Source organism: Scyliorhinus torazame, chromosome 14, assembly GCF_047496885.1.
Source record: "Scyliorhinus torazame isolate Kashiwa2021f chromosome 14, sScyTor2.1, whole genome shotgun sequence".
Taxonomy (NCBI): domain Eukaryota; kingdom Metazoa; phylum Chordata; class Chondrichthyes; order Carcharhiniformes; family Scyliorhinidae; genus Scyliorhinus; species Scyliorhinus torazame.
The window spans coordinates 47,925,144-47,939,377 of record NC_092720.1 but is presented as its reverse complement, the minus strand read 5'-3'; the positions used below and the strand labels follow the sequence as shown (position 1 = coordinate 47,939,377).

The following is a 14,234-nucleotide window of genomic DNA, read 5'->3' as shown; positions in this document are numbered from 1 at the left end:
CTCTCACATGACAAGATATTGAAATTAATGAATCCCCAGTGGCTTTCCAAGTCTCCATCTGTTAGTACAGTCCCATTCATTTTACTCTGCTATGTTTTCAGTCAATGTGCATAAAATATCTATCAGTCTCTACTTTTGTTTGCTGAACTGCATAGCCGCTCAAAACATTTTGTAGCATAGTGACTCTTTCACTGCATCTACTGCTCTCCTAGTGTCTACAAATCTGATGAACATCCAATAAGTTGGAAACATGAGAAACATAACAACTGACTCCATTAAAGAACAGCTACAGAGTACACTCACAATGGTTACAGCACAAAAGGAGATAATTCAGCCTATCATTTCTCCCTCTGAAAGAGCATTTCATCTAGTGCTGCTCCCTGGACTTTCCCCCACTGCTCTACAAATGTTCCTCTTCAGACAATGATCCAATTCCCTTTTGAATACGTCAATTGAACCTGCCTTCATTACACTCTCATTCCAGAGCCTAACCACTCATTGCGCAAAGTTTTTTCCTCATGTCTCCATTGCTTCTTTTGCCAATTACCTTAAATCTGTGCCATCTGGTTCATAAAATCCCTGCAGTGCAGAAGGAGGTCATTTGGCCCATGGAGTCTGCACCAAACCTCTGAAGGAGTATTCTACCCAGGCCCATTCCCCCCTCTATCCTGCCCCCTAACCTGCACATCTTTGGACTGTGGGAGGAAATCGGAGCACCCGGAGGAAATCCATGCAGACACTGAGAGAATGTGCAAACGCCACACAGATAGTGAGCCAAGCTGGAATTAAACTCAGGTCCCTGGGGTTGTGAGGCAGCAGTGCTAACCACTATGCCACCGTGTCGCCCCATGGCTTTTGATTATTCCACCAATGGTAAAAATTGCTCCGTATGAACTTTGTCCAGACCCTTCATGATTTTGAATACATCTATGAAATCTCCTTTCTATCTTCTTTTCTTCAAGGAGAACAGTGCCAACTTCTACAATCTTTCTACGTAACTGAAGCTCCTCATCCCGAAAACCATTCTCATTTATCTTTTCTACACAATCTCTAATTCTTCACATCCTTCCTAGTGTGGTGCCCAGAACTAGAAACAATACTCGAGTGTGTTTTATACAGGTTTAGCTTAACTTCCATGCTTTTGTACTCTTTGCCCCATTGGAAAAGCCCCAGATGCAATTTACTTTATTAAGCACGCTTTCAACCATCCTGTGGCAATCAATGATTTATACATATATATACCATGGTCTCTCTGCATCTGCACCCTCTTTAGAACTGCAATCTAAATTCTATATTGTCTCTCCCCGATCTTCCTACCAAAATGAATCACGTCACACTTCTCTGCATTAAATTTCATCTGCCACTTGTTCGTCCATTCCACCGTCTTGTCAAAGTCCTTTTGAAGTTAAACACTATGTTCATGTTTCACAATGCTTCCATGTTTCACATCATCCACAAATTTTGAAATGATGCCCTGTGCACCAAGGTCTAGGTCATTAATATATATCAGGATGAGCATCAATCCCTGAGGTACTCCATTATAAACCTTCTTCTTGTTTGAGAAACAATCTTCACCATTACTCCTGTCACTCAGCCAATTTTGTATCAATGTACGACTCTTTTATTCCATGAGCTCTAACTTTGCTCATATATCTGTTGTGCAGTACTTTATCAAATGCTTTGTGTTGTCCTCATCAGCATTCTCCATCCATTCACCATTAACGATGGGTTCTTAATTAATTCATATTTTCCCAGGTGACTATTAATTTTTAAGAACTAGATTTTCATTGACCCATTAAAAGGTATAAGCAAGATCAAGATGTATGTATCTATGTATGTATCTAGATGGCTGGCGAGTGAAGGAAGTAATAGGGATGGAGGAGACAGAATCTTGGTGAATCTCTGACCATTCTTAAGTCAGATGAAAGTTCTTTACTGCAGTAAAAATAGCTTAATGTAGAGTAAAAAATTACATATCCACAAAAAATCTGTGTACATTCTTTTCGTACTGTCATGGTATACATTAATCAGTAATTACATATAAAAGAAAATGCCAATGCATTTTTTTGTTTCTGTTTTAAGCTACGCCAAAGAGATCAGTCAACATTACATTGAGGATACAAGACATCAATGTGACTGTCTTAAGTAACAGAAGCAGCACAGATTTCATCTCTCTGACTAATATCACCACAGCAAAGGTATGTCCTGATCTATCAGTTGAGTAGATTAACACTTGTTTAGTGATATTCAGCGGCTGGTTTAGCACAGGGCTAAATCGCTGGCTTTTAAAGCAGACCAAGACAGGCCAGCAGCACATTTCAATTCCCGTATCAGCCTCCCAAAACAGGCGCCGGAATGTGGCGACTAGGGGCTGTTCACAGTAAATTCATTTGAAGCCTACTTGTGACAGTAAATGATTTTCATTTCATTTTTTTTTCATATTCAATACTATTGCACCACAGAGCATAAATGTAAGTTGCTCCAAAAGAAGCCTGTGCAATATTTCCCATTATTATAAAAATGAGGGAATATATTTTCATTAATCTGGTGAAGCACATTATCTGCCTTTTATAAAACTGCCCAATTCCCAATCCATGATATTCTAAAAATGGCAAATTATCCTGTCTGTCAGACTGCTACCCAAATAGTGAAAATAATCATTTATTTCTTGAAATTTAATTTGTATCAATGCAAAATGATTTTAGAAACACTAGACACAGAACCAAAAGCCGCAAATATAACCGTGCATCATAAGATGGGAAAGTAGATTAAGCTGAATCCCTTTGCAAAGTTTCATAATGCTTGGGCTTCATATAGAATGCATTCTACTACAGAGCCAGGTTTATAAGTTATGAAGGTTGTAGATGCTTTATTTTCAATGTTTTGAATCATTAGATGTTGAACTTAATGTCAAATACCAACTAATGAAAAGCCAAGAAAAGGGTTTTTTGTGCTGGGACAAGTCTGTTGATGGCAGGATGACTAAGGTGTACGCCCCTACTTCACTCTACACAGAAAACTGCCTGCATAATCAAATCAGAAAAAAAACAATAATTATGCTAATAGCTAACAGGTGTCCACACCATTCTTTTTGAATACCTTGATGCATACAATGGGGTGGTAAGTGCCATGTATGAAGTTTAAATCCATGTCCCTATTAATCTTAAATTGCTGATATTGCTAATATTGATGGACTCATCCACAGAATCAACAGTGCTAAAAAGTACTGTTCCAAATATTATGGCCCAGGGTTTAGAGAACACCAAAGTATATCTTGGAGTTCACCTGACCCACAACTTTTAATAGATTTTAGTTATGGAGAGCACAAGGGCCCACTTTACAGGTGTGATGCAACAGAGACTAAAAGTATTTTTAAACAAAAACAATGTTTATTCTATGAATCCAGTTAACATTTTATAAACACACAGTAAGCATCTTATCAACTACCAACACTGATAATCCCCCAAAAGGATACAGTACTCTATAGGGACTGGTTTAGCACAGGGCTAAATCGCTGGCTTTGAAAGCAGACCAAGGCAGGCCAGCAGCACGGTTCAATTCCCGTACCAGCCTCCCCGAACAGGTGCCGGAATGTGGCGACTAGGGGCTTTTCACAGTAACTTCATTTGAAGCCTACTTGTGACAATAAGCGATTTTCATTTCATTTCATTCAGGTAACCCTTAGTAACTTCTCTAACAACATCTATAAGCCAAAACACTTTTTACCAAAGACAGTAGGTTTGCATTCTCTACAGAAACAGGTATTACTTGGAAATCATCAAGTGATCTGGAGACATTCTTTAGATTGCAGAGAGAGAGATCAGTACACATCTGCTTGGTTTGAACGCAGCTCTCCAATTGAAAGCGAAACTAAAACACAGAGCCAAAAAGAGCTTCCAGCTCCACCCACACAATGACATCACTGCAGCCATTTGATAAAGCACGCTTTTCTTAAAGGGACATTCACATGACACAAACCACAAACTCACAAAATTCAAAAAAGGTGAGTCAGTTAACAAAGCATACAAGTGAAAACCTTACATGTAAATAATGCCAGGGAGCCGGGCGCAGTTTCCAGGCCCCAGGTGTCAAGCAGATTTTGTTCTATTCCACCGTGGGACTGCCATTTTGAGGGTGGCTACAGTCCACAGGAAAGGGTGATGAAGGTTCAGATTTCTCCCAGTGCTTGTAGAAGGTCACGGAGTGATCATCCTTCCTTCCATCTGGTTCTAGACATTAACTGATAAGGTTGAGGCCTTTAGTGGGAAACTTCTTTCCAATCTTGGGGGCATTTCTATCCCTTTAAGGACAAACGTCTTCTAGTGCAACACCACTGTGCTTCCTCGTTCACACTGGTGGCAATCTGGCTGGGATTTACTATGTATGTATATACAATGGGCACTGACACAAGTAGATACAGAGGGACAAGTGGTGGCACCCTCACACATACAACTTGGCAAAGAGAAGGCTTCTCACACTCATGTCCATATGTTATCAGCAGTCAAATAATATATAGCAGCATTGTGAAAGCATTTCCCGCTTTTCAACTGAAATCGGGAAGAGAATGTTTTATGTTCATAGAATTTCTGAAAAATCTTAATGTCATACAAAGAATATATTTTATTTTGTAATTAGACTTTGAAATTGCTAATGCATTGTATCTGAATGAAATTCCATTTTAACTCTTTTAGCAAAGGAATTAATATATTTATTTAAATAGATTTTCATCTCACCTTCATTTGCATGCATCTCTAGAATGCATTAACATGTTTGTATTAATATCACACATCATTTAATTCAGAATTTTAAAGTTTGCCATGGAAGATGCATTTCACTATTCTTTCAAATTTTTTAGGTCTTTGAAATTATGTCTGGATTACAAAGGTTTGCTGGGAATTTGAAGCCTTTTTTCGGGTTGGTATTTTTAACATTTTGATCAATAGATTTGCTTGTTTATTTTTAAACTGCATGGTATATTAAAGACAAATATTTAAACTATAATTTTTAACATTTGAGTTCAAAAGCAATGAATAGGCAAGAACAAACAAGTATTAAATCTGTAAGTCAAAAGCAAAATACTGTGGATGTTGGAAATCTGAATTGAAAACAGAACATGCCAGAACTCAGCATATCAAGCAGAATCTGTGGAACGGGAAACAGGGTTAATAATTCAGGTCAATGATCTTTGGTCTGACCTGTGAGAAGTTGAAGATTTCGTAGTTTATAACCAAGAATCGTGCCAAGGAAGAGGGGGAAGAAGGCAAAGAATAGCGGGAACATTTTGTAATAGAGTGGAAAACAGGAGTTGATTCTTACCAAAGAGATGATGGTGCACGGCAAAATGAGACGGTGACGGGACAAGTAAAGAGACAAAATATTGGTCTAGAGAAAGTGTAAATGGCAACAACATAATTATTACCAACACCTGCTGTCCAAACAAATAGGAGAAGTGATTATGATCGGAAGTCATTGAAATCTATGTTGACTCCAGCAGGCTGTAACAAGCATTGTGAAAGGATTTTGTTTGCTGTGTTTTTCTCACTGTAAAGTACACCGCAAGGCAGGCTTGCATACTATTGAACAAGAAAGCAGACTGTTTTTTTCAATCACCACTCTTATTTTTCTGGATGACATCTATCTCCAGGAATGATACTGGCATTATCCTATTGTGGTGATATACATCACTGTAAATTGACACTAGAGAGAGCACCAGAGACATCATGACACACAGACAGTCAACCAATAGGTCAGTAAGATAGGACACGACCAATGGTCATTCAAGACACACACAGAGGTGACACTACCACAGGAGGGCATTACACCAACATCATATAAAAGGACACAGCACACATGCTCTTCCTCTTTCCACAGGCGACACTCAAAGAGACAGGAGCAGATCAGGAAAGCATCACTCCCACTGCATGGATTAGAGCAGACTAGTTAGTTAGTTATAGTTACTATAGTTAGATTAGCAAGAGAGTGCCAGAAGACTGGAGGATAGCAAATGTTGTCCCCTTGTTCAAGAAGGGGAGTAGAGACAACCTCAGTAACTATAGACCAGTGAGCCTTACTTCTGTTGTGGGCAAAGTCTTGGAAAGGTTTATAAGAGATAGGATGTATAATCACCTGGAAAGGAATAATTTGATTAGAGATAGTCAACACGGTTTTGTGAAGGGTAGGTCGTGCCTCACAAACCTTATTGAGTTCTTTGAGAAGGTGACCAAGTAGGTGGATGAGGCTAAAGCAGTTGATGTGGTGCATATGGATTTCAGTAAAGCATTTGATAAGGTTCCCCACGGTAGGCTATTGCAGAAAATACGGAGGCATGGGATTCAGGGTGATTGAGCAGTTTGGATCGGAAATTGGCTAGCTGGAAGAAGATAAAGGATGGTGGTTGATGGGAAATGGTCAGCCTGGAGTCCAGTTACTAGTGGTGTACCACAAGGATCTATTTTGGGGCCACTGCTGTTTGTCATTTTTATAAATGACCTGGAGGAGGACGTAGAAGGATGGGTGAGTAAATTTGCAGATGACACTAAAGTCGGTGGAGTTGTGGACAGTGCGGAAGGATGTTACAAGTTACAGAGGGACATAGATAAACTGCAGAGCTGGGCTGAGAGGTGACAAATGGAGTTTAATGCAGAAAAGTGTGAGGTGATTCATTTTGGAAGGAATAACAGGAAGACAGAGTACTGGGCTAATGGTAAGATTCTTGGTAGTGTGGATAAGCAGAGAGATCTCGGTGTCCATGTACATAGATCCCTGAAAGTTGCCACCCAGGTTGTGAGGGTTGTTAAGAAGGTGTACGGTGTGTTAGCTTTTATTGGTAGAGGGATTGAGTTTCGGAGCCATGAGGTCATGTTGCAGCTGTACAAAACTCTGGTGCGGCCACATTTGGAGTATTGCGTGCAATTCTGGTCGCCGCATTATAGGAAGGATGTGGAAGCATTGGAAAGGGTGCAGAGGAGATTTACCAGAATGTTGCCTGGTATGGAGGGAAGATCTTATGAGGGAAGCTGAGGGACTTGAGGCTGTTTTCGTTAGAGAGAAGAAGGTTAAGAGGTGACTTAATTGAGGCATACAAGATGATCAGAGGATTAGATAGGGTGGACAGTGAGATCCTTTTTCCTCGGATGGTGATGTCTAGCACAAGGGGACATAGCTTTAAATTGAGGGGAGATAGATATAGGACAGATGTCAGAGGTAGGTTCTTTACTCAGAGAGTAGTAAGGGCGTGGAATGCCCTGCCTGCAACAGTAGTGGACTCGCCAACACTAAGCGCATTCAAATGGTCATTGAATAGACATATGGACGATAAGGGAATAGTGTAGATGGGCTTTAGAGTGGTTTCACAGGTCGGCACAACATCGAGGGCCGAAGGGCCTGTACTGCGCTGTAATGTTCTATGTTCTATAGAGTCAAACTCAAGTAGGAGAATTGTTAATGGTTCAATAAATGTGTTAAAGCTATCTCCAAGTCTGAACCTTCCTTTGTCAGAGTGTACATCAAGGAAGCAGCTTATGCTACGTCAAGAAGTTTAACACAACATGGTTCCAGGAGTGCTTGTTAATCCCTATAATTCAACTAAACAAATCCGTGACAACCAGCAACACCACCCAAGCATGATGTTCGAGATTCCGGTTCCACAGCAGCTCAGGTACCAAGGCAATCTCAGTGAAAACTGGTGTGCGTTCAGGCAGAGATTCGAGATCTACCTGGTAGTGTCCGACTTAGATGGCGTGGCGGATGCAGAGAAAATAAAGCTTCTACTTACCATCGTGGGTAAAAAAGCAGCATAAATCTTCAAGACCTTCAAATACTCAAAGGGACAAAACAAGAGCGACTTCCAGGCAGTCCTGGATAAATTCCAAGAATTCTGCGAGGACGATACAAGAAAAAACTGTAAAAGAGGCGCCAATCCTGACCACGAGGCGAAGGTAAGCTGACCATTGCAGAAAATGGCGGTTTTGATTTGCAGCCATCTGGGAAAAGAAGCCGCGCATGCGCAATTGCGAAAAAGGCCCCAAGTAAAGGAACAGCGATCTGCGCATGCGCAATCGCTTCCTACGACCTACGTCACACGCTTCGTAACGTCAGAGGCCCCGGACCATGCCCACGTAAAGGGGAAATGTCCCAAAACAAGAAAAAAAAAAATTTTAAGCCTCAAAACAAGATTCTTTCACCTGGAACGACAGCACAATGCCTGAACTTCGACCATTCGCTGAACGTAACCTCCGCAGAACCCTGCAACAAGCAGTTAGCACTGCCCAAAGAGATGATACAGTCCTTGAAGACTATGATTCAGACCTTGAATTCTTCTTTGGACATCGCGAGCCCAATGCCAGCTCCAACACAAACGGTGATGATATGGTCCTGGAAGACTACGACTCAGACGATGATTTCATCATTGGAGATGGCGACCCCAGTACCAAATCCGAACCGCAACGAGATGTGTTCTACAGTGAAGAATCCGACACAGACGCGGATGTGTTCTCCGGATTTGAGGATCTTCAGCCCAGCATATATGACACCCGACCCATGAGTACAGGATTATGCTGCGGCCTGACACCGACAGACAGAGAGCAGTACAAGCCCACAGAGAGCGGCCTGCTGCCACACAGAGAGTGGTCCATGCACTGCGAAGAGTCCCCAACTCCACACAGAGAGTGGTCCACGCACCACAAAGGGTCCCAGCCTCCACACAGAAAGCGATGAAAGACTCCACAGCGAGACAGCTGCATGTCTCCACACAGAAAGTGACTCTAGTGACGCAAGCCTCCACAGCGAGCTCGCGGACAGACTCCACGATAGAAGCAACGCAAGACTCCAGAGCGCAGTCCTTGCATGAACAAGAAGTGATGACAGTCTCCACAGCGAGACCAATGCACGATTCCACACAAGGAAAGCTGCAAGACTCCACAGAGGGAGTGACACAAGCCTCCACAGCAATCTCGTGGACGGACTCCACGATGGAAGGAACGCAAGACTCCAGAGCGTAGTCCTTGCATGAACAAGACCATGAGGGTTTAGCAACCTCCTCTGAGCAACCAGCAGCAGACGATGCAAGTCTGCCACGCTCAAGTGAACAACAGAAAGACTATGACAGTCTGCCACGCTCAAGTGAACAGCAAGGAGACTATGACAGTCTACCACGCTCACGTGAACAACAAAGCGGCTATGACAGTCCACCCAGATTATTTGAGCCACCAGAAGAAGACTATGACAGTCTACCACGCTCAAGTGCAAAGCAAGAAGACACTGAGGCTCTACCCACTGTATGTGCGACAAGTGACGACGGCATCCCACTTCCCATACCAGCTGGTTGCTCAGAGGAGGTGCAACGTGACAAACCTCAGCTAGCGTGTACAGAGACACTCAGCAATCACGGTGAGACTACTGGTGATTCTGGTGACACCACGTTAATTCAAACCTCATCCACTGGAGCCTCTCCACAAGCAAATGCATTCCTGAACGTTTTGACTCCGGACGGGGAGCATAACAAGGAATCTCAGCTGACTCAAGTGAACCTGAAATGACTCCGGACGGGGAGCATCAAGAAACCAAAACTGACTCAGGTGAAACAGACCAGACTCCAGACGGGGAGCATCCATAAGCCAAAGCTGATTCAAGTAAGCTGGACATGACTCCAGACAGGGAGCTCCGCGAACTCAGTGACGGCACGCTCAAGGAAAAAGCAGATGCCACAAAGGACGCTGACACGAGTAACTGTGTGAAGGACTCGTATTATCCACAGAGTGTGGTCCTTGAGTGCAGCAAACACAACAACAAAACCAACCAACACAAAAACCACATCAAAGACAATAACAAGAAGTGTACAAAGGCAACAACGTTGACAACAAGCACGACAAAAACAACAACAATGGAACTACGACTGGTACAACTCTGCACATGCGGGACACTGTTACTGCTCAGCTCAGTACAATGACATACCATGGCAGGACGATGCATCTTGCCAATTCACATTTGCTGCACTGCCAACAGGCAACCTGGCTTTCAGGACAGATGCCATTGAGAATTACCACCACAAGCATCGAAAGAAAGAAAGAGTTCACCTCAGACAATGAAGTGATTTGACCACTTCTTGATTCCGTAAGCACAGGGACACTGACAGCGTTTACAAAGCAATGCCACCATCAACATCACCAACTCACCAACCAAACAAGAAAGCCACTCTACCATAATAATTAATTAACTTTGGACTCATACATATGATTTGGACTTATTGTTTAATAATCACTGTCATCATGATTTGGACATATCATCATTGATCTACCTATGTTGTTCAATTTTCTTTAATCATGTACAGAAAATATGTAACACGAAAAAAGGGGGGATGTGGTGATATACATCATTGTAAATACACAAGGGGTTAATGTAGATACACTAGGGCACTGTAAATACACAAGAGGTTAATGTAAATACACTTGGACTAAATAAACACTAGAGGGAGCACCAGAGACATCATGATACACAGACATGTCAACCAATAGGTCAGTACGATAGGACAAGACCAATGGGCATTCAAGACACACACACACAGAGGTGACACTACCACAGGAGGGCATTACACCAACATCATATAAAAGGACACAGCACACATGCTCTTCCTCTTTCCATAGGCGACACTCTGAGAGACAGGAGCAGATCAGGAAAGCATCACTCCCACCGCATGGATTAGAGCAGACTGGTTAGTTAGTTATAGTTACTATAGTTAGATTAGCAAGAGAGTCGAACTCAAGTAGGAGAATTGTTAACGGTTCAATAAATGTGTTAAAGCTATCTCCAAGTCTGAACCTTCCTTTGTCAGAGTGTACATCAAGGAAGCAGCGCTTGAATTCAATGTTTTTTGAGTGCTTCAGCTGAGTCAAAATTCTCTGCACCAGGTGGCAGTGAACACAATGTTAATTTTTAAAAATCAAGGTTGAGGGAGCTAGGGCTTTTCACTTTGGAGCGGAGGAGGATGAGAGGCGACTTAATAGAGATTTATAAGATGATGAGGGGGGGATAGATAGGGTGGACGTTCAGAGACTATTTCCTCGGGTGGATGTAGCTGTTACAAGGGGGCATAACTATAAGGTTCAGGGTGGGAGATATAGGGGAGATGTCCGAGGTAGGTTCTTTACTCGGAGAATGGTTAGGGTGTGGAATGGACTGCCTGCTGTGATAGTGGAGTCAGACACTTTGGGAACTTTCCGGCGATTATTGGATAGGCACATGGAGCACACCAAAATGACAGGGAGTGGGATAGCTTGATCTTGGTTTCGGACAATGCTCGGCACAACATCGAGGGCCGAAGGGCCTGTTCTGTGCTGTACTGTTCTATGTTCTATGCTACGTCAAGAAGCATAACACGACACCTATTTTCTCACAGAATTGCTTTCCTGAAGTACCTCACTTTCTAACATTCTTGTTTGAATTAAATTCAGTGGCTTTGTTTCTTCCAAATTTTGAAAAATCTGGTTGATGTGTTAAGACCTAAACAATGATGGGCATGGAGTTCATGGCAAGGCTATAATTAAAAATCTTCAAACATATGATGAAAGTGAAAAAATTCTGTTCTTATGTACTACCTGTCCAACTTCCTCTTATCCAAGTTCAAGAAGACAGACATTGGGCTGTTAAATTGTATCACTGCCTGTACTTTGTGAACCTGACAATAAGACAGAATGATTGACACACTCATCTTAGACGGCATTTTATGATTTCACCATTCTTTACAAGTCATAACAGACCTAACTGAACTCACTTGAAGTAACATATGCTTTGCAATGTTTCTACATCATTTGTACTGGTTTATATACTGTTGTTATAGTCCTGGAACCACACGTGCCCCCCCCCCACCCCCCCCAGTTATTTCTATTCCGCTAGCAATCATCATATCACTGTCAATTTTGTCCTTCCACCACATCCAGTTATGAAATTTTATCGCGGCACTCAAAGTTTAAATGGAATACAAAGGGCAGCACTGTTGCTTCACAGCGCCAGGGTCCCAGGTTCGATTCCCGGCTTGGGTCACTGTCTGTGCGGAGTCTGCACGTTCTCCCTGTGTCTGCTTGGGTTTCGTCCAGGTGCTCCAGTTTCGTCCCACTAGTCCCGAAAGATGTGCTGTTAGGTAATTTGGACATTCTGAATTTTCCCTCCGTGTACCCGAACAGGCACCGGAGTGTGGCGACTAGGGGATTTTCACAGAAACTTCATTGCAGTGTTAATGTAAGCCTAGTTGTGACAATAAAGATTATTATTACATTATAAAATAAAACATCAATTATTGAATTAACAAATTAATAAGCTACATATAAGCATTGGTAATTTCTTTTGTATGCGTATTATCAACAGGTCACAGGGAGAAACAATAACGGTTGTTGTTGTGTCATTATTCGATTACAATGGAAACAAGGCAGTGATTGATTTCCTGAATGATGGGTTATATGTTGCAATTCAGAACACCTTCAACAATTTACAGCGGTTCAGACGTGACCTGCGCTCAGATGCTATTTCTTTTGCGTATTTAAATAGAACTGACATTAAAGATATGAATAAATGTAAGTATAACATTTTAACATCATTTTTCACAAACGAGGACCAAAACCTACCAGAAATGGACAACGCCAAATGATAGAATGCTTCATTTACTTCCTGCTTGTTTCAAAATGTTCAGACATATTTAAAATGGACTTTCTGCTATCGAGATAAACACAAGATTAATGTAATTAACCCCAGACAAGATTAAGCACATGCATGGTCCAATAAGATCCCATTCTTGAGTTTACTGTGCAGCAGTTTAACTTGTAGGAGAGATTCTCTGCTGTGTGTGAAAAGACAAATCATTTAGTCAATAATTCTATTCTTCTAAAGTAAATTTTTACCTTGTAGCTATTTAAAAGTACGAGGAAAAGACTTCCGGTGACGGTGATGTGCTGAGCGGACGCACATCAGGTTGCTCTCCTCCCAACCAGAATCAAAAAAGGCACTTTTAGGCAAATTTTGCCCGAAAAATCAATAACAAAGTAATCCCAATGGAAGAAAGAGAACGACTGCGAAAAAGTGCCACGAACGGGAGCTCAAGGGGCTGAAGGGAAGGCAGAAGTGGCAGAAAGGGCCGCGAGGAACTGGAAGCAGCAATAGATCTGGGAGAAATCATGGAGAGCATCAACTCCAGGCAGACGGGGAAGGTGCCGGGACCCGAAAAGTCCTTGGCAGACTTTGATAATAAATTTGTGCCAGCCCTTCCCATACCTAAGGGGTATGTTCGCAGACTCACCAGCAAGGGGCGCTCTGCCTCCTATGCTAACACAGGCCACAATATCGCTGATACTCAAAAAATACAAAGACCCGACGGAACACAGAGAACATGGGAGACAGACTAGCGACACTGAGAGGGTGATGGTAGACATGGAACGACTGACAGGACATGAACCAAGGCTCCTCCAAATCAAACACTTTCCCTGCAAGAAGATGGTAGGATACACCAGGGCTCAGAGAGATGCACTATTAGAAGAACTGATAAACAGGGACAGTAAGGAAGGGGGGAACGGCAGGAACATCTGTGGACAGATTTTGGGCAGGGCAAGTCTATCACTGGACGAAGCCAGACGAAAATGGGAGGACGAACTGGGGACAGAAGTGGGTTGGGGACTCAGGAGCGAAGCACTGAGCAGGGCCAACTCCACCTTCTCCTGCACAAGGCTCAGCCATATGCAGTTTAAAGTGGTGCACAGAGCGCACCTAACCAGAACCCGAATGAACAGGTTATTCCCGGAGGTGGAAGATAGATGTGTATGGTGCCAGGCTGGCCCGGCCAACCACACCCACATGTCCTGGGCTGGCCTCAGACTTGTAGGGTTCCTAATACCAATAAAAACATTTTATTTATAAAGGACGAGGAGAAAGCAAGTGGCCATTTCCTTTCTCACATTCTTAACTTATATGCCATGGACCTTGACAAAAATATTACAGAGCTTTTGAATACATTCTCAATTTAAAGGAAACTGTAAACATTGAAACAAACTATTATTAAAACGTTACATTTTGACAATTTGTCTGGAAAGGTAAGTACCAAATTGACAAGAAAAGGGACCGTGGTCAAATAAATCCCAATCCCAAGGACATGGGATGATGCCTCTCTGTCATTTAATTTTACTGAAAAATTATACAAGTGCTAATTATGACACAATACTACAGAAAGCGACAGCCCACTATTCTTACATGTCCAG

At 42.3% G+C, this 14,234-nt stretch overlaps 1 protein-coding gene across 1 annotated transcript in view; it reads left to right on the top strand.

Moving 5' to 3' along the window:
• The window catches only part of LOC140389023 (uncharacterized), a 234,417-nt gene that overhangs the window by 199,809 nt on the left and 20,374 nt on the right, over nt 1-14,234 (top strand). Inside the window, exons 51-53 of the mRNA XM_072473189.1 lie at nt 2,083-2,198; nt 4,856-4,914; nt 12,358-12,563. Coding sequence (XP_072329290.1) covers nt 2,083-2,198; nt 4,856-4,914; nt 12,358-12,563 — 381 coding nt within the window. The remainder of the gene's footprint in view (nt 1-2,082; nt 2,199-4,855; nt 4,915-12,357; nt 12,564-14,234) is intronic.